The sequence below is a fragment of the Tenrec ecaudatus genome, chromosome 6 (assembly GCF_050624435.1).
Source record: "Tenrec ecaudatus isolate mTenEca1 chromosome 6, mTenEca1.hap1, whole genome shotgun sequence".
Lineage (NCBI taxonomy): Eukaryota > Metazoa > Chordata > Mammalia > Afrosoricida > Tenrecidae > Tenrec > Tenrec ecaudatus.
The window spans coordinates 43,964,732-43,988,956 of record NC_134535.1 but is presented as its reverse complement, the minus strand read 5'-3'; the positions used below and the strand labels follow the sequence as shown (position 1 = coordinate 43,988,956).

Here is a 24,225-nt window from a genome sequence, read left to right as displayed (position 1 = left end):
ACTAAAAATCGGGGATCTAGTATCCAGAGATTGTTCCTTTTCTGTAGATGTAAAACCAAAACACAATATTTATTTTATTAACGACAAGTTGATTTTCAATTTCTAAGCCGGAGAAATATTTTTGCTATTGGTGCATTCCCTTAACATATTTAGAGAAAATGGGAATTTGAAGATATGCTACAAGTTCCCAGAGAATTATCCCCCAATAGAAGGTATGTCTATTTATAGGTCACTTTAGAGAAAATGATTATTCCATGTTCTTTTTGTGCTAACTTAAAACAATGTGTATAGGTCTCTGAAATCTGCAGTGCTCTGGATAGCAGATGGAAAGAGATATGATTGAATTAGTAAATGACAGTGAGCTTGTACAGGAACAGGGGCAATGCAAGATTTTAGGTTAATCTATATTTTCTTCATTTCCTCAAGGCCAGGACAACCTTTTGCTAATGAGAACAAGAATGATAATATTCCACATCTGTCTTGCACATTTTATTTTCCAAAGGATTTATTAATTTTTTTCACAATATCATTGTTAGGAAAATAGGAGAGGAAGATTATTTTTATACCCACAAGAGACTAAACATGCCTGTATTGTACAAAATTTAAGGAAAAAGAGGAACAAGGAAACAGCATGGTGACTGATGATTTAAAAAGGTTTTGGTTTTTTTGAAATAAACAATTCATTGTTATTATAATATTATACTATTGTCATCAATTTATATCCAGATTTCTAAAATTTCAAGTCTGCTTTTCACATCTAAGCATCATCAGCAGGAAGAAGTAAGTGATTCCTTCATATTGGAGTTCAATGTTGCCAAGATTTTCAATTTTAAGAAATCTTCCTTAAGATCTGAATATAAAAACTACATTATGGTTGTGTAGTTAATTAGTATATTTTGAACACTATGCAGATGTTATCTCTACACAAGAAACTCAAAAAATATATGATACTTCATCACATTATCAATTTATGTAATGATGCTCTCTGAAAGCAGAATATCTGACAAACAAAATAGAATTCCACTGAATATTTTCCAATAGTATTCAATAATTCTATAGTCTGCATAACTAATTATTTAAATCCTAAGATTATTTAATACAGTTTAAATGTTATTTTTGAAATAAAAAGATTAATTTGAAAATGAACCAGCTTCGTCTGGACTGATCAAAATCCAAAGTCACATTTCTGTATATATTTTATTCCTGATAAGTCTGAAGAAAGAAATGGTTAATGAGACTTGTAAAATCTGGAAGATAAGAAAACAGTAAACTTTATCAAAAGTTAAAAAGGATAATTTGTCAAGTTGACACATATGTACCTGGATATAATTCTAATGCTAAGGGGATGAGAGAAGTGAGAAACTTTCAGAGTTAGGTCCATGTTGTGGAGAATTAGAAGTCGGAAGAGTGAGACTTTGAGAAGTCCCCTCTCACCATGTGCATGGATCAAGGGAGTTAAGAAGTAGACTATTACAGCATCAGTTACATGGACTGTCCCTGAATTAGATGGCTTCATGCATTGCTAATCTGATTCAAATTAATCATCTAATTCTATCCTCGAATCTAGAAAACTGACCTCTTTTTGGTTTTAGGATCATGATAGTGTGTCCGTGGTTAAAAACAAAATTGAACGTTGATTCCCCTCTTTGGTCCTTTCTTACTGATTCTATCATGAATTCAATAAAGAATTACTTTTAATGGTATAATGCTGTAAATATCCCTAGTTAATCACTGTTTGGGGGCCAAAACTGTTTTCAGTTCAACAAATTTTAAGGAATCCTAACTTATTGGCTTTATGGGACAACCTAACAGGAAATTCAAGGTTAGTACCCCACTCTAGCCAAACCAGACATCGTATATTAGTTTCAATGCTGTGGTCCCCACGATCATAATCTCCCCAGTGCTGCATTTTCTTTGAACATGGGGCCTTCACAGGTTCTCATGAGCCTTCTCTGTGACTGAAGAATGCAGCTCTGAATCTAGGTCTTATTGCTGGAAGCTTGCAGAGGTCACAGAATGTGTTCACTGTACCTCTCTTTGTATTTCTAGTGTAGGTTACACTGTCTGACACAGAGTCCCCCTTCGAATGCAGTCAATGGATGAATGAAAAATGAACATATGAGTAAAGAGTGAATCTTACCAATACAAGCATTGCCCAAATTTCAGAAGTTTGCCAGGTTGCAGTTTGCCTACATTGATGCTATTGCTGCTGAGATATGGAGTAATTTGTTGTTGTATTACATCACAATGAAACTACTATCTGACAAGACCACTACTTGTCAACAAGGGTTCCCTCCTTTAGCTGGCGTTTGTATTTCTCCTTGGTGTGAATAATTTCAATTATTAAATAACTTGTTTGCCTGTTCTGTAATTTATTCTGTATAACTTCTACTTAATATTTTAAATCATTAAACATGAACAATAGTTTACCTGTGAAACCAAAAGTCCAAGGATAATTCCAATTAAAGTTAAGAGGTTAACAGCAGACGAGGAACTGATTTTATCGTCACAGCCCTAAGGAAAATACATGATTTAGATTGACTCAGAGATGTAAATGATGTTATATATAAATCTATTTCAAGAAGACGAAACACAGATAAAATAGCGTCACTAAAAGGCAAGCACCGAGTGAATGGCTAACTGGAGTTTTAATTTAAGTAACTGGACTTTTAATTTAAGTAGCTATGTTTGATGTCTGGCCACCTCAATTACTGTTAAAGTTGCTAAGAAATTCTCATGCTACTGAAATCAGAAAGTTATAAATTTTAAAACTATGGTTTGATTTTCTCATTATTGTTAATTAGTAGGTTCTGTACCATCCTCTAATTGGATTTTTCCCAACAGAAATAGAAATTATATTAAATATGTAATGCCTTATTTATCTATTAACAAACTATATAAAAAGAATTATTCATTTTACAACTAGAGTAATGTCAACATATGATATATACATAATATTAGCAATTCTTGGGATGTAAATCTCTAGTTTGCTAATATTCTATACTTATGATTATCAGTTTCTTCTGAGAAGCCTCTATTATTTCATCTGCTATTACTACCTGTCCACCATGATGACCACTGACAGAGTTCCTCACCTCAGCCTTCGCCTGTCCTATACTCCTACTATTACAGAATCCTAAACCCCTTTATCAAATTCTTTATAACAAAAAAAACACTTTGTAACAAGGTTCCTCCTCTTACTGCAGGGCTTTTGGAATTAAGTTTGGGACAATATATTGAGGGCATCTCAAGACTAAGGAACACATAAATAATATTTATTCAACTTATTACAAAACAAAACAATATTGTGGTTCATCTAATTATGGTTTAGATTTGGTGAAGTTGCTTAAGAACCTAACCAACATGAATAACCTTTCTTTTATATTAAAAAATTTATCAGAATTCCAAATTGACTTGCAAAAAGAAAAAAAAAGTAGAAGGCATTGAAGAAGCCTTAGAATTCTTCTTTCCCTCTAGGTGAGTCGCGTGCAGTGGCACATCACAGAACCATCTTCTTAATGTAGAATTTGTGCCAGAACATGGAGCCTGGTTTGAATTTTCTTAATTTGTGTTCTTTATCCAATCTGTGTAATTGTTTTGGCCACAACACTGTAACTAAGAACAATTGTTATGAATTAAAAAATATTCACGGATCCAGACTATGCTACCAGTATTTAATATGAACAGAGACTCAGTTACTTCTATTTTTAAATTATTTAATGTGAGATGTAAAATTTCATTATTTATTATATTGTATGAAAATTTCCCAAAGTATATGATAATAAATATATTCATAGACTTGACAAGATTTCTATGAAATATCTCTCTTTTAGTGTGAATTCTAAACTTCTTTGTTGCTGAGCTGGGAGAATGTGAGAGAATTGGCTTATATATTTGTCACCTAAGAAATAAGAGAAATTTTAAGTATTTTATAATATTGAAAGCTATACTATCATTTCCTCCTATATTAAAATGTGCCAGCAGTATTATTAAAATACAGGAAGACTAAATTAGTGATTAGATTTAAGGTAATAGAAATTAGGAAATAGGTTAATCAACTCAATCTGCATGTGTTGTCCCAAATGTATTCATGACTAGTAACTGTAAGCTGGAATAACATTAAGTTAGTGATGTTATGTTACTAGCTGCCACACAGTCAGACTTAGGTCCGTAGAGACCTCAGGCACAAGAGAGAAAAATGCTGTCCAGTCATGCACCATCTCACAACGGATTATGGATTAAACCATGTGAAGCCTTTCTTCTGTATCCACGGAAACCTATTCAGCTTTATCACAACGCATAAACCTCAAATACCAGAGGCTGGTGGTTGCATATGAAGTGTACGGCTGGGAACTGAACTCTAATCTTTCTCATGAAAGGTGCTAATTCTACTACTAAGCCACCGCTGGCCTAGAAGAATCATGGAGGGGATAAGAAGGCAACAATGTCATCGAGTTGATTTGAACACCAAGTGTGTCAGAGCAGAACTGTGCTCCACAAGGATTTGCATTTCTTCAGAACTGCCCTCAGTGAACTCATTACCTCCAGCTTTCTGATTAGCAGTCTAGCAAGTGAACCAATTGCATCACCCAGGACCCCTTTATTGCCGCACTCACTGCCACTGAGTCGATGAGGGCCCATAGCAAGCATCTAGGTTAAAACTGCCCTGTGAGTTTCCAAGAGGGTAGTGTTTTAAACAGAAATATAAAGCCCAGTCTTTCTCCTGAGGAGAGGCTGGTAGTTTCTCTCTGCTTACCTTGTGGTTAGTAGCCCAATGCTAACTACTAAGCCACCAGGGCTCCTTTTATTAGTTTATAAATTTAGGAAAGTTTTAGGCTCTTCTAATTTTTAAATGGGTTACATGTTGGGCTTTCATCCTCATGGTCAGCAGTTCAAAACCACCAACAGCTCCGTGGGAGAAAATTTGGGCTTTCTATTCCTATAAACAGTTACAGTCCCAGAAACCCACAGGGGGTCACTAGGAGTCAGCATTGACTTGATGGCAGGGAGTTTGGATTTTGGGTTTCATACTGCTTATTGGCCAAATGTTCCCCACCTCTGCTCTAAACCCTTTGGCCCTTAACTTGACAGAGTACCTGCCCAGAAAGAACTGAATGGATTGTGAAATAGGAATTCTTATAACAATCCAATATAAACCCAGCCCAACCCATTTCCACTGAACTGATGCCAACTCAAAAGAGTAGAACGGCCCCACGGGGTTTTCAAGGCTAAACATCTACATAGAAGCAGAATGGTAGGTTTGAAATGCCAACTTTTTAGTTAGCAGCTGACACCAGAGCTCTTCCTTACAACAATTAAATATGCTACCTATTAATTATGCTTTCTGTATGCCACAGAACCGAAATACTATATTTGGTAGAGGATCATCAACACGTGCGCATGTGAAACCAGGATAAAATAAATTTCAATTAACCCAGGAAAACAGACATTATAAAAAGAAGGAGAAAACAAATTCAAGATTTGTAAGTGGGTGGAATATTCCAGCTAGTTTCTCAAGAAAAAGCGCAAAGACCTCTCATTCCTCCCTTCCTTCCTCCAGCTGCTCCCTGGCTGCCCTTCAGAGTGTCTCGTTATACTTTTATTCCCATTTCGTCTTACTGTTTTCTGTAACAGGTCAAGAATAGTCCACTTGGGTATTTCTTCGGGCATATTTTTAGATCCATATTTAGAGATGACTAAATCAAATTCTGTGATCCACACTTGGTAAACCTATTGAAAACTGAATTAAAAGTCAAAACCATAGAAACATTCCTTGATGTCTACAGAAATCTTTTCAAATGTTCTTTCTTTGTCTTTAAGTCAACCTACTTTTTAACTTTTAAAATTATTTCTAAAACCACAATAATGTGAATAATTCTTGATTCCAGAAATGCAATTTTTTTCCATAGTGGGAATGTATTTGATCCATCTGTCTCCCAATTCAGCTGGGCATATTTTAAATAATTTTAGCATTCCTGATTACCTATATATGTACCTTTTCTTTGGACTATTTTATAAACTAGCTTTAAATTTTATTATTTTCCTCATTAATTAATAGATTAAATAAAATTATGGGTAATGCTTGTTTTATTTGTGCAAGGGTAAAGAACTGAACATTCTCAGAAATTATTATTTAATAATATTAAAACAAAAAGACCCCATTTCAATAGATAATTTCATATCTAGATTCCAAAGTCATATGTATTTATACTTACAAAATTATAGAGACCTTTATTGAGCAAAATTACCAAATTATGAAATTATTATTTCTCAATGCATTCTCTAACTAGGCCTATACACTAAAAAATGTTTTACTATGAATTAGGTGAAGGTTTACAGAGCAGATCATCTGTTTTATATTCAACCATCACACACATTTTGTTTCCACTCACCATTGTAACCCATTCAATGTACAGCTCTTTTCACTTCCTCCCTGTTTCCTGTTTCTGTTCCTCCTTCTTTCCTAACCTTTCGTATTGTGTCCTTTTTCATCTGAAATGAGTGGTCGTTCTAACAGGGGTGATTTTGGGTAAACACAAGCACAATGACTAAAGGACAGAGTCTTGGAGGCTCCACCAGTCTCGTCCTACCAGTAATCCTACTTTCTTAGGATTTTGAATTCGGGCCTGCATTTCCCTCCCAGTCGATCTCCCACCCCCACTGCCTGCTAACAGTGACCCTACAGGACAGGGCAGCACTGTTCCTGTGGGCTTTTGAGACTGTCACTGTTGTCCAACTTGTAACCACTCAGCCACCAGGACTCCCACACTTGATTTAGAACTTTCTAACGTGATCCTTTTCAGATTATTTTAATAGTATTTACCTCTAATGCTTTTAACTCTTATAAACCTCATAAGGTCTTTTTTCCCCCTTCATCCCTGCCCCCGCAAATTCCCTCTTACTGCATAGTCTTCCCTATCATTCAAGTTAACATTTGTCTACCTTTAGTCAGTGATTTCCTGTCCTTGATCTCCTTCTCAGACCCCTGGTAAGCATCAAAGGGTGCTCTTTCAATGTGGAAACTTTTTCTTTAGTTTTTGCAATAAAGGTTTGAAGTAATATTTGTCCATTTGTGATTGGTGACTTCACTCTGCATAATGTCCTACAAGTTCATCTGTGTTTCACATACATAGTTATTTTTTAAACTTGACTAGAATTCCATTGTGTGTATTTACCAATATTTATTAAGCCATTCTTGCACTGCTGAGAGTTGAAGTTGTCTCTATAGTTTGTGAATAGTGGGAATAGTGTGGCAATGAACATGGCTGTGCACAGACCTCTTCTTGTCTTTCCTCTTTTCACTAGGATATCGAAGCTGAAGGATTTCCCTGTTGTAGGGAATTTCGATTTCCAACATTTTGCAGAAGCACCACACCACTGTGCACAATAGTTGCATGGTTTTGCAGTATGTAGTGAGTGAAGGTTCCAATCTCTCCACTTCCTGTTTTTGCTAACTTTTCTATTAAGGCAGGGGTGATGAGACATCTTACTGGATTTTTGATTGACGTATCTTGAATATGTACTAATCATGAGCATTTCTTCTGCTTGTTGGCTGCCTGAATGTTTTCTTTGGGACGTGTTGGTTCATGTCCTCTGTGCATTTTTAACTGGATTATTTGCCTTTTTCTCCTTGAGTTATTAAAGTATTGTATAAATTTTAAATATCATTCTCTTATTTGGGGCTAATACTTTTTTTAACAAATTTTTTTTTCCCAATCTGTAGGCTCTCTTTTGATGAAATCTCTTGAGGCACTTAGGGTCTAATTTTTAGGAAGCCCTAGTAATTATTTTGTCATCTACCGTTCTCATTATGTTTCATACCACCTTCAGTGTGTCCCTACTTTCATGGATAATCTGGATAGTTCTATTTTATGTCTCCTCTTTGATACCTCTGGGGTCTGTCTTTGTATATGAATATACAGGTCCCATTTCATTCATTTGTAAATGGGTATACAGTTTTGCCAGCAAGAGACTGTCCCTCCCTTAATGTGTTTTGATCCTTTGTCAAAGATCGGCTATCTGTAAGTGAATGGATTTACTTTTGAGTTCTCAATTCTGTTCTATTTGTGTATGTATTTTCTGTTGTACCTGTACAAAGCTGTTTTAAATATCATGATTCTTTAGTAAGTTTTTAAACCAGAAATTGGGAGACCTTCTACTCTGATCTTCTTTATGAATTCTTTGCTTATTTGTGAACAGTTTCCTTCCCACATACAACTGGTGATTAGTATTTCCATTTCTTTAAAAAATGAGGTAAGAATCTGGATCCATTTGCATTATATGTTTAGATTCCTTGGGGTAGTATTAACATTTTCAAAATGACATGTCTTCCTATCCATTAACATGGTATGGTATATACTTCTATTTATGTAGTCTTCTTATAATCTTGCTTTGTATTTGTCTTTGTACAGGTCCTTTGTTTGTGTGATTAGATTTATTCCTAAGTGTTGCATCTTCTCAGTGACTACTTTAGTGCTGTTCTTGTTTTCCTGATGGTTTTTTCAGAGCTCTATTTGTTAGTATAAAATAATTCAACTGATTTTTGTGTATTGATCTTATACCCTGCCACTCTGATGAATTTTCAATTAGCTCCAATAATATTTTTGTTGAATAATTTAGATTTTCCAAATAACCTGCAAACAGAGAATTTCACTCCTTCTTTGCCAATTTGTATGTATTTAAATTCCCTCTGAATAGGAGTCATGGTAAAGGGCATCTCCATGTCATTTCACAGAGCCTTGTGGTGTAGCTAGTTACACGTGGCAAACTACAAGGTTAGTAGTTCAAACCCACCCTCTGCTTCATGGGAGGTTGAAGAGGCTTACAACAATGTTTGCAGCCTTGGAAACACACAGGGAAAACTTTCCTGTCCTGTAAGGTCACCACGAGTCAGAATTGACTTGGTAACACTGAGTTTTGAGTATCTGGTTCCCATTTACAAGTGGAATGTTTTCAGTTTCTCTCCATTGACAATAATTTTGACTGTTAGTTTTAAATATATGCTTTATATCATACAGATGATTTTTGCTTATAATCCTGGTTTATTATTTTATCATCATTCAATTTTGTAAAATGACTTTTCTGTATCATTTGACATCATCATTCTATTCACTTGTTTTATCTATGTAATGCATTATATTGTGTTTCAAATGTGAACCACTCTAGTATACAAATCCCACTTAGTCATGTCATAATTTTTTACTTTGTTTTGTTTTGATTGCATTCCACTAGCTAGAATTTTGTTGAGAATTGTTGTTTTTATTTTCCTGAGAGATATTAGTCTATAATTTATTGTTTTAGTGATATCTCTGCTTGGTTTTGGCATCAGAATTATTCTTGCTTCATAAAATAAATTGAGAATTGTCCTTCCTTTCTATACCCTGGAGTAGTATGAGTTTAATTGATGTAAGCTCTTCTCTGAATGTTGGCTAAAGCTATTCTCTGAATGTATATCAATAAAGCTGCCTGACCCAGGCATTTCTGTTTTTAAATTATGTGATCACGTTATTCTTTTACTATTGACTTAATAAGGCATTTTCTTCAGTCCATCCACCACTTGTCTGTCAGTTAGTCGTACTGTGGTCGCTCATGTGTTGCTGTGATGCTGGAAGTTGTGTCAGTGGTATTTTAAATAACAGTAGAGTCCCCTGAAGCGAAGAGGTTTCAGCATAGCTTCCAGACTGACTAAGAAGAGTCTATGGAAAAAGGAATTGGATGTCCACTTCTGAAAATTTAGCCATTGAATAACCCTATGAATAACACTGAAAGATTGTTCAGAAATAGAAGCAAAAAACTGTCAGATTCACTGCCAGATGAGTCCCTTAGGTCAGAAGGCCCTCAAAATGTGACTGAGGAAGAGTTTCATTCTCAATTAGAGTCAGCCACAGTGATGGGGACGAGGAAAGCCTGCAGGGCCTTCATTTACTGATGGAGCACAACTCACAGTCAGAAGAACCAGACAGAACACTTAGTAACATAGACGGCAGTGAAGAATACAAAGGTCCTTAACACGATGAATTGACACAGTAGCTGAAAGGATGGGAGCAAACAGAAGAAAGATTCTAAGAGTAGCCCAGGGTGGGATGGTGTTTCACTCTGTTGTACTGAGTCCAAACAGCACCTAACAACAACGTCAGTCTATGTTAGTTCAGGTAGGTGATGTGTTTATAGAAATTTGTCCATTTTTCACAAGTTTGTTGGAATACAGTTCTTTATAGTATTGTTTCCGAATGTTCCCCTTGTAAATAATGTTCCTCTGGCAGGTTTTCATGGAGAGATTTAGCTTCAGTAATTTGACCTTCCAGAGATTCCAGTCTACTCCTTTGCTCTTTCAATATATTTTTGTATTTCTGAAATTATACTGGTATCTTCTGGATTTCTATTTGCTATTTTTGTGTGGTTCTAATTTAAAATTTATTTTGTGAGTTTGTTGTTGTAGTGTTTCCTATTTTTCTAATAATTCTTGTCTGTGTTTCCCCTAGCTTTGTCCTCTTGTCCCACTATCTTGCTCAGTCTTTATTTGGGTTTCAGTAAGTCCTCTCGGTTACATTGCCCTTGATCAAGCCCCACCAGGCCTCTTACACACTCCTTGCCACTGATTTTGGATCACTTGTTGTTCCCTTGTCCCTGTGTTGGTTAACACCACATCCTTTCCCCCACCTACCCCTTTTCCATGTCCCACTGAAACTATTGGTCCCTTTGCTTTCTCCTCCAGATTGTTTATCCAGGCTATCTTATCTAGATAGACCTGCAGAGATAATAATGTGCACACACAAAAAAGACAGAGCAAAACAAAGAGACAAAAGAAAACAACAAAAAACCCAATGACAAACGAACAAACAAAAAGCCTGTAAATAGTTCAAGGTCTGTTTGTTGACCTAAATAGGAGTGTTTTCTGGTTGAGTCTGATGGGGTGCCACCTTGGCCTCAAAGTCTATTGTTGGTATTCCCTTGGGACTTAATTGCTCTGCTCCCGTTGCTGTTCTGTTGCATTCCCTTAGTGTTTTGCCTTGGTGTGGTGGGGTCAGATCAGGCACAATTCCCACTCTGTGTCTCCAGTGGTAATTTGTAAGCGATGGAAGGCATGTCTTGTTGTGGGGCTGGCCATATGGTCCTCTCTGCGCATTGGTTTCTCTAAGCAGGGATATCATCCTTAAGGCTTGGTGAGCCAGGGTGTGTTCCATGCTCTCTTCCTCCCCCTTCATTTGCTCCCATGTGCTCTGATCAGACATGTTCCTCTCCCAGAGCTGTAGCTTAAGTGCGGGCCTCTGAAATGAATTCTTCTGGGGGAGGGGCAGCTATCCAAGTTGTTGGCATTGGGGCCGGCCCCTCAGACCTCTCCACTGGTTCCCTGTTTCATGCCGCTGTGTTGCATTCATATTTTGGAGCACGGGTTGAGACAACTTCAATATTTTATTCATTTATTATGGTGTTACCTGTTGGTTAAGTTTTGAGGATTTTGGTCATCTTTACATTGAATTGCACCCATACTGAAGGGTGCAATCCTTGACCTTTATCAGCATGTGATTCAAGGCCTTCTCACTCTCAGCAAGCAAGGTTGTGTCATCTGCATATTGTATGTTCTTAACAAGTGTTTCTTCCATCTGATGACACTTTCTTTTTCATATAAGCAAGCTTCTCTATTTGCTATACAAATACAGCGTGAATAAATATGGTGAGTGAATAGAACCCTGATACACATCTTTCCTGATTTTAAACCACACAGTAATTTCTTGTTCTGTTCTGAGAACTCCCTCTTGGTCCATGTTCAAACTCATTATAAGCACAATGAAATGTTCTTGAATGTCCATTCTTCTCGAGGCTATCCAGAGCTTGTTATGATCCACACAAGTCGAATGTCTTGACATAGTAAAAAAACAAAACAAAACACAAATAAACATCTCTGGTATTTTCTGCTTTCAGCCAAGATCAGTCTGACAGCAGCAATGATATTCCTTGTTCCAAGACCTCTTCTGAATCTGGCCTGCATGTCATCCTCAGTCACATTTCAAGTGCCCTTCAACTGGATTGGCCCATCCTCCAGCACTGTCTCTGACAATGTTCTGCCTCCAGTAATTAGACCTTCAATATCTGACAGTGTTTTGACGCGATGAAGCAGGGTTTCATGCCTTCCTCTGAAGTGAAAAGCTGGGTTCTTCTTCTCTGTCAGTTGTTAGTCTGGAAATGACATTGAAACCTGTTCACTTTTGGAGGCCATGCTGGTATTGGAAATGTCGGTGACATGTCTTTCAGAATCAAAGTAACATGCAAACCGCCCCACTTATACAAATTGACAGACACATAGAATTTCTAAAGATGCACTTCACTTTTGTAGATGTATTTATTTCTTGAACCATACTAATTTCTTTACAAAAATATAAGCAGTGGTTGCATTAATCATGGTAACCTGGGTGATGGGGGATTTGTAGTTCTCACCGGGTGATGGGGGATTTGTAGTTCTCACATTGAGTAACATTTCTTCTTCACTCCTTTGGTGTTTGCCACATTGTCAATCTTTACCAAGTACCACCCTCTCAAAGCAAACAAACCGAAAAACAAAAACACTTGCAATTGAGTGAATTCTGAATCATGGCTACTGCAGGTATTTTACAGTAGTCTTGTGTGCATAGCATCTTCTCTATGGAAGAAATATGAGGCCATGTCCTCCTGTGAACATTTAGTCTTGAGAACACTCTAGAACAGGGGTCCTCAAACTTTTTAAACAGGGGGCCAGTTCACTGTCCCTCAGACATGTTGGAGGGCCAAACTATAGTTTTTTTTTTAAAAAAAACTATGAACAAATTCCATGCACACTGCACATATCTTAGTTTGAAGTAAAACTACCAAACAGGTCAAAAACACCTGGCGGGTTGGTTATATGTCCTCGGCGGGCCACACCTGGCCCGCGGGTTGTAGTTTGAGGACACCTGCTCTAGAGGATCCCTCTCAGTCAGAATTCACTTAATTGTTATAGGTTTGGGTTTGAGTATTCCATATGGTCATGGGGTTACCCATTGGAAGTTAATCACAAGCTCTTTCTCCCAAAGTGCCTCAGAGTCATTTCAAACCATCAACCTTGATTAGTAGCCACATATTCATAGTTACATACTTAGCCATTTGTGCCACACAGCATATATATATCCAAGCACCATTGCAGACAAATTCTTCCAGCCCGTCACCACTTTGACCCCGATTCCCTAAACATAAATCTAGTATTTCCCCTGAATGTACATTTCAATGTAGGTTCAAAGGTCTAAATTATCAGTGTATTCCATTTTCTTTAGATTTCCAGTGAAAGAACAGATAGAAAAGGATTTACTTTCCATACCTTGCTTCTCCGTGTGAAGGTGAGTGCTTCCAGTACAACCTGAACACCAATGGAACACACGATCAGGCTGCGTACTACAATGGAAAAATGCATATGACAGCTACGATAGTACTTTCTACCTTAGGCACCACAGCAAAGGGAAATGAACATAATATGAAATATACAGTTTGAACATATACTTTGGTATTTCTGAGGTTTCATAAAATTACTGGATGGAAGGGCATACCCCACTTCATCTAGTCTAATGAGTGATTCACAAAGGGTAAGGCAGAAATAAGAAATAATTTTTTATGAGAACGCTAATCTGCAATTTGGTCTAATGGAACTGTTGGTGATTCTTATGTCAGATCTGAAAACTGTCATTGAGATAATTCAGCTATCTGAATATCCACTTAACATACCATCCTGTGAATACTTAAAAAAAAATCACTACATTTACAACCTACTTTTCATAAGTGTCCCATAGTATTGAAGACAGAAGGAATGACTAAAACAACCCATATTGCCATAGTAAATGTAATGTACAATGGACCACTCTTTGAAAGTTGAGAATGTTCTTATGCAAATTCAGATCGAGTAATTTTTCTATTTATTTTATTTTGTACTTCTATGTATCTTCCATTGTATCAACACAACAGCACTTATAAATATTACTGTATTTATAACTAACAAATATTTTTTTAATATCATGGTGGCTCAACATGGTCACCTGCTAATCAAAAAGTCAGCATGTCAAAGTCGCCAGACATGTGCATGAGAAAGATGTGGCAGTTTGTCTCCATAAAGATTGCAGCCTTGGGAACCCCTGGGGCACACACAGTTCTGCTGTGTCCTAGAGGATTAATATGTGTCAAAATTAAGCTGACAGCAATAGGATTTTAATTTTGAAAGTCATCATTTAAAGTATTAACTAGTTAAAGTTTTAGTAAATATACTTTTTCCCCTGTAAGTAGAAATAGTAAGTAAAAATGATTTACTGTTATTAATTTTTAAACTTTTACTACTTAAAATAGGCAATTAATATTTACTTACTTATCTTTTCCAGATATTTAAAAATGGTCATGAAATTTATCTTCTTTGAAGTTTAGATTTATGAAAATTCAACTTATAGTACTTCATTCAATCTTTCTTCAGAAGATATTGGTAGAAGTAAGAAAATTGTGAAAGCCCAAGAACTATTTCTAAGTATCCTTGAAATAGAAAGATAGATGTTATCTAGTGACCCTTCCTGGTTTCTGATCTGTGAGAAAAACCCTCTGCCCCTTAGGATTTCCCAAGTTGTAAACTTTATAGAAAGAGATGGTCAAAAAGCTGAACTGAGAATTTCAAAGGCAGTTAGAGAAGAGAAGGTGAAATATTATAATGAAATGTGAAAAGAACTAGAATTAGGAAACCCATGGGGAAACACGTGCTCACACAGTGTACCTGAAACTGAAAGTACTCAATAAAATGTCCAAGCCTCAATGGCAATACTGAACGATTCTACGGATAAAGTATCGAGTGATCCATGAAGCATCCAAAGAAGATGGAACGCATACACAGTCAGTGTACCCCAAATAACCGATCAACATTCAACCACTCCAGGAGGTAGGATATGAGCAAGAGTTGAAGCTGCACTGAAAGCATTAGGCAAAAACAAGGCTCCAGGTATTGATGGAATACCAATTCAAATGTTTTGACAAGCTGATGAAGCATTAGAAACTCTTATTCATCTAAGCCAGGAAATTTTGGAGGCAGGCACTTGACCAACTGAATGGAAGAGATTCATATTTGTACCCATTCCAAGTAAAGGTGACCCAAAAGAATGTTCAAATTATAGAACAATATAATTGATATCACATGCAAGTAACATTTTGCTGAAGATCATCAACAATGGCTGCAGCAATATAATGTCAGCGAGTTTTCAAAGTATCAGGACAAATTCAGAAGAAGACTTGGAGCAACGGATATCATTGCTGATGCCAGTATGGAACTTGACTGACAGTAGAAAGATATATATTTGTGTTTCATTGGCTCTGCCAAGACATTTGTCTCTGTGGATCATGACAAAGTATGGGAAGCCTTGAGGCGAATGGGAATTCTGGAACACTTCATTGTATTTTGAGGAACTTGTACCTGGATCAAGACATAGTTTTACGAGTGGACCAAGAGCATTCTGTATAGTTTAACATTAGGAAAGGTGTGCATGAGGGCTGTATCCTTCCACCATACCTATTCAGTTTAGGTTTGAGCAAATCATCAGAGAAGCAGGTTTATATGGAGAAGAAGGAAGCATTAGGGTGGGAAGGAGGATTATTCACAGCCTGAGATACGCAGATGACACAACCTTGCTTTCTGAAAGTGAGGAAATTGGGGCACTTGCTGATAAAGATCAAGCATCACAGTCTTCAATATGGATTACTATTCAATATTAGTATGACCCAAATCCTCACAACTGAACCATCATGATAAATTAATGCAAGGTTGATTTTTGTCAAGGATTTTGTCTTTGTTAGGTCCACAATCAATGCTGATGGAACCAGCAGTCAACAAATAAAAAGAAGTTACATTCTGTAAATCTGCTGCACGATATCTCTAGTATTGCAAAGTAAGCATATTTAAGGACTAAGGTGCACCTGACCCAAGCCATGGTACTTTCAATCGCCTCATATATATGTGAAAGTTGGACATTAAATATAATACAGAAGACAAATACATGCAATTGAATTGTGATGCTGGCGAAGAGTATTGAAATACCTTGGGCTGCCAAAAGAACAAACAAATCGATATTGGAAGAAGTAAGGTTAGAGTGATCCTTAAAGGCAAAGATGGTGAGACTTTGTCTTACATACTTTGGCATGTTGTCAGAAGAGACCAAGAGAGAACAATCCCTAGAGAAGAACACCAAGTTTGTTAAAGTTGAGGGGCCAGGGAAAGACCCTCAAAATATGGATCGACACCGTGGTTGCCACAATAAGCCCAAATATACGGGGAAGTGATTGTGAGGATGGTGCAGGACCCGATCATGTTTCGTGTTTCCTTCTGTTGTGCCCAAGGTCACTATGGGTTGGAATTGACCCCATGGCACCTAACAACAACAACAAACCACTGAGATTCCTGACCCAAACATATTGACACAAAACCTAAACTCTCGCAAAGATCTTTTTCTTTTCTCTTGTCCCTTTGCATTGCCAAGCTTGCTGCCCTGCCCCAGGTACTGGTGCCTCAACCGTATGAGATGAAGTGTTAACATCCTTGCTTCTAAAACGTTTTCTGGCTGAAAATCTTCCAAATAGCTTGGTCTGGCTCTCCATAGTATATTGAAGATTCTTTGCCTACATCATGAGTAAAGAAATCAAGGGTTTTGGCCATCCTTATTAATTATCCAGCTTTTAAATGCTTATAAGCCTCTTGAAAATATCATGACTTAAGTTGGGTGCAATTTAGTCCTCAACGAATCCTTGCTTTTTCACACTTGGCAGGTCTTTGGCAGATTTTCGCAATTCAATCTATCCTTTGGTTTCTGGTCTGGTGCTTCCATAAATGTTGATTGTGGATCCAAATAAAATGAAATTCTTGACAAATTAATTATTTTCCAATTTATCATGCTGCTTTGTATTAGCACAGATGTAAGGGTTTTGTTTTCTTTATGTTGAGGAAGCATCTTGAATATACCACACACTGCTAGAAGAATGTACAAATCTATCTTGGAACATGTACAACCAGAATGCCCTCTAGAAGCAAGGACAGTGAGATTTTATCTCACATACTTTGACCATGTTATTTGGGGGGCCATTCTCTGGAGAAGGACATCATGCTTGGTATTGCCGAGGGTCAACAGAAGAGAGGAAAACACTCAACAAGATGAGTCAACACAGTGACTCCAACAATGCTTTTAAATATAGTAACTCTTGTGATAATGGTGCAAGAATCTGCTGTGTTTTACAGTCAAAATCAGTGAGTGCTAAGGTTTCACCTGAAAGTGAGCAGACTTCAAGTCTTTGCCCTAAGTCCTCAAGGCTGTGCCCTCTGCATATTGTTGTGGATAACAAGCCTTCCTCTAATCCAGATGCTATCTCTTCATCACACAGTCTAGTTTTTTGGATTATTTGATTAGCATACAGATATGAAGTCCGATAAATAACTTTGCAGAGCGAGTAAAACACAAAGAAATATGCAAATACCTTTGTTTTTCTCTCCTTTCCATCAATGTACCACATATACTTGAAATTATCCAAGTCCTCTTCTGAATTCACCTTGAATTCCTGCCTATTTCCTGTCAACTTGCTAGTGTTACAAAAGTCTAAAATTATCTTCAGCAAATTTTTTCATATATATGATTTCAATGATGTTATTAGATAATTTTTTTGCATTCTAGTGGATCACTTTTCTTGGACTGGTCACAAATATTGATCTCTTCCAATCAGTTGGCCATCTAGCTGTCTTCCAAATTTCTTTGTATAATTGAATGAGTTTTGCATCCACTTTTTGATACATCTCAATTGGTATTCTATCAATTCCTTTAGCTTTGTTTTTCATTAATTCCCTCAGGGCACCTTGGACTTCATTCATCAATACCATTGGTTCTTGATCATATGCTATCTCCTAAAATGGTTGAGCAGTAACCTATTCTTTTGGGTACTCTGTGTATTCCTTCATTTTATTTTGATAAATCTTTTAATATTTTTCTGACAGAATTCTTTTATATCAAAACTCCACGTTTTCGTTTTATTTTCAGTTCTATTTAGCTTGAGAAATTCCCAGCATGCTTTTTCCCTGTTAGTGTTCTACCTACAGGTATTTGCATATATCATTATAATACCTTGTCTTTTCAAGCTATGTTTTGAGAATTTCTGTTCAGCTCTATTACTTAACATTTCTTAAGTTTTCATTAGCCTGTCTATGTTCAAAAGAAAATTTTTGAATCTCCTCTGACATCCATTTTGATCTTTTCTTTCATTTCTGCTTTCTTTCTATATAATTTCTTTGATGTGATCCTACAAGTCATTAGTGATCAATGTATGAAATCTACATTTAAGATGGTCTCTAAATCCAGGTTATATATTCTCAAGGTCATATTTTGGCTCTAGAAGGCTAGTTTGAATTTTCCTCCACTTCAACTCAAATTTGAAAATGCACAACTGATAGTCTCTAGTGTAGCTGGGTCTTGGTCTTATTCTGACTGATGATATTAAGCTTCTCCATCACCTCTGACTCTTACTACAAACATACTCTATTTAATTCTCCTGTCTTGCATCTGACAATAATCTCGTGTATAGTCAATGATGATGCTTTTATATAAATGAACTAACAATTGGGTAAGTTATTTTGTAAAATTCTATCATTCAATCTCTTAGGTAGAATTTCTATCCTAAGGCCATTTTCCCAAACTACTGATCCTCTTTGTTTCCAACTTTCTCATCTCAATTACAGTTATGATCAATACATCTTATTGCATACGTGATCAATTTCAGGCTGCAGAAGATGGTATAAAATTTCACTCTCAAAAAAAATATTTCACTCTCTTCTTACTTGGCATTAGTGGTTGGTGCACAATTCTGCCTTATTAACTGGTCTTCCTTGTAGGGAGACCAATTTTCCTATTACTGATATCATTATACTACAAGATAGGTCTTGAGACATTCTTTTTAAAAGTAACATTCTTCTTAAATTTGTCACTTCCAAGTGTAGATCCTATGATTGTTTGGTCCATTATGGCAAATACCAGTCCTTTAGAACTCACAAATGCTTAGATATCCATCTTCCTGCATTCCCTTTCAGTTTTATTAGGGGTCAATTATCCTAGAGTTGTACTTTTTACATTCCATATTCTACTTATTAATGGATGCCTGCTACTGCTTCCTCTCATTTGGAATAGTGACATCATCAAACGAAGGTCCCAAAAGCTTTATTCCATCCATGTCATTAAAACTAACTCTATTTGAGGATTCCCCTCTTTTGCAGGCATATTTTGAGTGCCTCCAACGTACAGGCTGCAGCTTCCTGCACCATGTGAAACAGTATTCGATACTATTCAGAAGGTTTCCACCAGCCAAGTATACATGCAAGTTACATATCGTTAACAGTAAAATGAGTTCATCTGAAAAGTTAGGTAAATTCAAAGGAGTTTAGGGAAAGATAGTATAAGGATAAAGCTTGACAGTGTTTTTGCATGGAGTGCCTACAATTCAAAACATATTACGTGGCTCCAGTACTTGACTTTTCACTTCACAGTACCACCTCTAGTCCACATTCCTTAATCAGGGCAAACAAATAGTCATTGGAACCCATGAAAGAAACGCTTTAGAGCAGCGTATATATTTTTTCATTCTCCCTGTAGTTTTCGCCTTTATTTCCCCTCCCCAGTTCCAGCTTTATACTTAGAAAAGCCTCTGCCTTCGGTGCCTAAAGTAAAGTTTGTGATGAGGGGAAATAAAGATTTTTCACCAGCCATTTCCATAGTGATTTTTCATTTCCAAAAATTAAGCCTATTGATAAAATGTCCTTGAAAAAGAAGACAAGATGTGAGAAGAGTGGGAAATATTTTCAGGGAATTAAGAAGACATTATATTTTTAGACTAAAAGGATTCTAAGACCTTGGTTGGGAGATGGGTTATCAGTCACAAGGCATGTGATAACAGGTAAGAGTGACTAAAATAGTCAACATATAATCTCTAGGTCATACATGAATGACCCCTTTAGTTGCTAAGTCATTGGAGAGGTCCCTGTGTCTTGGAGGAAAAATATTTTGGGAAGAGATGACTTAATGTCTATTTACTAATGCTTTGCAGAGGGTTTCTGATATGCCAGGCGCAGGTACCTACTTAGTGAATAGCATCTCTGCCTATATCGTGTTAGGTCATTCAAACAACAGAATGAGAAAACCCGAAGAGACCATGTGGTCTGGGAAGGTGAGCGTGTTGGTGGTAAGAAAGGGCTAAAGGAGTGACAAGACCCTATTAAGTACTACAAAGACTCATGTACCCCTGAATCTTCCAGAAAGAAGGTCAAAAACAAAATGACTGTGCTTGAATTTACTATCTACATGTAAGTGAGGGGCTATAAATTAAAATGAATTTGAATTAAAGAAACTAAAATATTTTAAGCTGCATTGCATTTTGTGAGTTGTATAGTTGCCACATATGCTGTAAATTTCTCATTCAGATCTATATTCCTATTCGAATTTATCTTCTCATGTGGCATGCCTAAGGGAGATAGTACGCTAGCCAATTGCCACAATCTTGCTGTCTCAGCAGCTATTGTTCTCAATTAAGTGACAAATTGTGATCTCGGTTATAATTTAGTTTCCCACATGGCATATCCTCAGGAAGAAAATGTGCTCAGTTGAGGACATATTTCTTTTTCTTTGGTAAGTTATATTGCTCATTGACATTAATACACTTTATTCTGATTTTGATCTTCTGACTCTGAGATTTGATTAATTGTAGTTCACCATAGGATACTTCCCAACTCTGTGTGAAAGATTAAATACCTAAGTCTGCAATACTGAGGACCAGATTTGGTGCATTGAAAATTTATTAAGAAAATACCTTCCTAAAGAAGGATTTTGGAGGGTGCTTCACCTGAGTCACAAAGACACACTCTGCTGAATTATCATGGTGACATAAATAACTCAGACTCGTTAGTGTGAACCTCAAGCATTTTAAATTCTAAGTCAGAAATGAAATACCTACTAGAATTAGGAGCCATCTGATTTCTTTGTGAATTCCCAAAAAACCCAACAGACAAAGAACAGTAGCAGATCCAGTTCCAATCAGTATTTGGGCACTACATGCTATCATCTGAGTCTTGTCATCTGTGAGGACACAAAATGATGTATGGAGTTATAGTTTGTTTTTTATTTACTAATAAATACAGCAACCGAGGTTTCCCCAAACAGCTGTTGTCAAGCCACTAGGACACTCTCTTATCTTTTATTTTGACCCCAGTCTAGTCCTTACGTTCAGTACCAACCTCTCTAACTTTTCTGATGTGATAGAGAATCGTAGACTTTTACCTTAATCTTACTTTCATTGTCATCTATATTAAAATACCCCTGCCCCCATAGGGTGATCTCTTCTGTGGATGCATTCATCCCCCAAATCCTTAAATCCTTAGGTACCAAATATGTAAGTTAGGTGTGCTTTGTATGATATCCTGAGCTTATTACTAACAGTGATCCTCTTCTCACAATATGAGGATGAGCCAAAAATGTATTTCTATTGGGGTTCTATTTCATACATGAGCAGCTTTATTCCTTGTGACAGTTGGTGTGTTCAAACTAATGACCTTGAAGTCCAGGGCTCCTTTTCATAGTTCAAGAAACTAGATATTCTACTTGAGTTTATGTCCTTCAGAGGAATTGCTGCCTTTCTATTTCATTTTCTAGTAATTTCTAACAATGAAGTACCCTCTGTGTGGTGATACATTTGTCTCCCTATCTGTCTTCCCCTGTCTCCTGTGTTTGTCTGTGTCCATTCTGATCTTTTTATGCCTCCGGTGTGATAAGGTTTAGGACCCAATCTACTGCGGTAAAGTCTTATTAACATCACCAAGGGAAACTTCTTCTTCAAGTTACGCTCACATTTATAAGTACGGAGGTTGGGGTAGGATTTCAAAATATATTTTGTAGAGGGACACAATTCATTCCACAAAATACACCACTGCTATCTTTCAAAGCCCTACGCTAGACAAAAGTTCCTGAAAAAAAATCATAAGGAACAAAAGGCCAGTAGGTCTTTCAAGGAATTTCAGAAACCACTGGAAAATTCTCTACTAAGTTACTCTTGTTCATTTGTACTAAACAATAGCATAGGGTCACTTTAGAACAGGGGTTGACAAACTTTTTCTGCACGGGGCAAGTATTTTAGGCTTCGTGAGCCATATACCGTACTCTCCGTCGCAACTAGATGACGCTGCTGCTGCTACTGTGCAGAAGCAGTCCTAAGCAATATGTAAGTGAAACAGTAGCTATATTTGGCCCACTGAATTTGTTGACTATTGTCATATCATCCCCAATTTTCAATGCCTTTGATAAAAACACAGGTGTATCTATTTCCCCAAAATGAAAGCTATTTCCATGGAAATAACCCTTAATTTAGTGGTTCTATACAAAAGTCACAGCCACCATAACATACCACAAAATGCCTAAAATAAAGGAAAAAAAACATGTACATTTCTTCATCAAATTAAAATCATTTATTAATTTATCCATACGTTCCTATTTCAGGAAATTACACCTGGTTTGTGGAGTCCTGCTGGCACAGGGACAGTAACAGAACGGTTGGTGGTTCGAATGCATCAGCCACTCCACAGGAGAAAGATGTGGCAGTCTAGTTCCATACAAGTGTATGGCCTTGGAAATTCTATGGGGCAGTTCTACTTTGTCTTATATGGTTGCTATGAATCTGAATCAACTCACATTTTTTTAGTGTTTGACACTTAATTTATAATCCTGTGATGGTGAGAGCATATGGTGAGTTTCAAAAGATACTATTTAATTTGAGAAGAGGGTTGAGAATTATCGAAATGGAGTCCTGGTACTGCCATGGTTCAATATTCAGCTGCTAATCGAAGGTCAGTGTCTCGAACCCATTAGCTGCTTCACATGAGAAAGACGTGGCAACCTGCACATCTAAAGATGTGCACATTTAAAGATTACATCCTTTAAAAAGTCTACAGGAAGCTCTACTCTGTCCTGCACTATGAGTCAGAATTGATTTAAGGCCAATAGATTGGTTTGGTTTAGAAGGGATGTGGAAATTACAGATCTTTCTGTTCACTACCTCATAAGTCTACAAATGTATAAAGGTTCAAGATTCTTACAAAAAAATCTTGATCTGCCCCCTTCCCTCATCATTCTTGCCCAGCAAGTTCCCACCTCTTTCCTCTTTTTTTCTTCCAAAATTAGTTGAAGAATCCCTATGGAGGGAAATCTGGCCTATAGTTACTGAATTCTAGTATAATACTGCCACCTGCTGATTAAATCCAATACATAGCTATTGTAAAGTATATGCCTGTTTTGTTTCTGAGAAAGCAAAAGAAAACTAGATACATACCTAAAACAGTCAAAAAATTGTTTCTATAATAAAAACCATGCACCAAATCCCATGAGTAAAAGTCCAAGACTCTATAAGAGATATAGTCAATATTTATTTGTTAGTGTTTATCTGTAAAAATGCATTCATTCTCTTAGTAAATAATTATGAGAATTCTTACCAAGAAAGCTCCATTAACGAGATTAAGAATGTACTTAAAAATTACTATTTTGCTTTTCCTTAACATTTTTCTTCCAAGAAAACTGATGAGTCTTAAAGATAACCACAAGTGTCACCATAAACTTCACCATAATAATAACTTTAAATGCTATTGCCTATTCTTGTTGGTTATTTGCACAATTTTCTTCTCGCATAGTTTTTCTAAAATCATTTTATTGGGGGCTCATACAACTCGTATCACAATCCACACATCCATCAATTGTGTAAAGCACATTTGTACATTCGTTACCTCGCATGTTTTCAGTGTCGCATTTTTCTCTCCATGAATACATGGGCACAATGAAAGCATCTTGACATTGAACCTGCCTTTCTGCTTCTGAATTTATCTTTTTAGTCTAAGAACTTGAAACTAAAGAAATATGTGAAGAGAAATTTTCCTGAACTTCTTGTATCTTTCAGAAAGTAAGTTATTTTCTTTTGTTTTCCGTGTTAACATACCTTCTCCTTTGCTAGAAAGCATTCCTTCACCTCTAGTCCATGCATCGGCTTTCCAAAAATAATGTCACCTTCTCAATGAGGTCTCAGCATGGAAGCATTTCTCTAACATCAATTTGTGCCTTGTTTTCTCATTGTCTTTCTTCCCATCTAGATCGCGAGGTCTTTAAGATGAGAGGGTGGAGGCTGTGTACTATTAAAACCTCA

At 36.6% G+C, this 24,225-nt stretch overlaps 1 protein-coding gene across 1 annotated transcript; it reads right to left on the bottom strand.

Annotated features, from left to right (window-relative positions):
* Nucleotides 1–1,178: 1,178 nt before the first annotated feature.
* Nucleotides 1,179–23,590, bottom strand: TSPAN19 (tetraspanin 19). The gene is given in 9 exon segments (XM_075553221.1): nucleotides 1,179–1,247; nucleotides 2,431–2,516; nucleotides 3,474–3,615; nucleotides 5,620–5,730; nucleotides 13,328–13,401; nucleotides 20,997–21,122; nucleotides 23,365–23,390; nucleotides 23,392–23,435; nucleotides 23,525–23,590. Coding segments are annotated over 9 exon segments (744 nt in total).
* Between the last annotated feature and the right edge of the window lie 635 nt (nucleotides 23,591–24,225).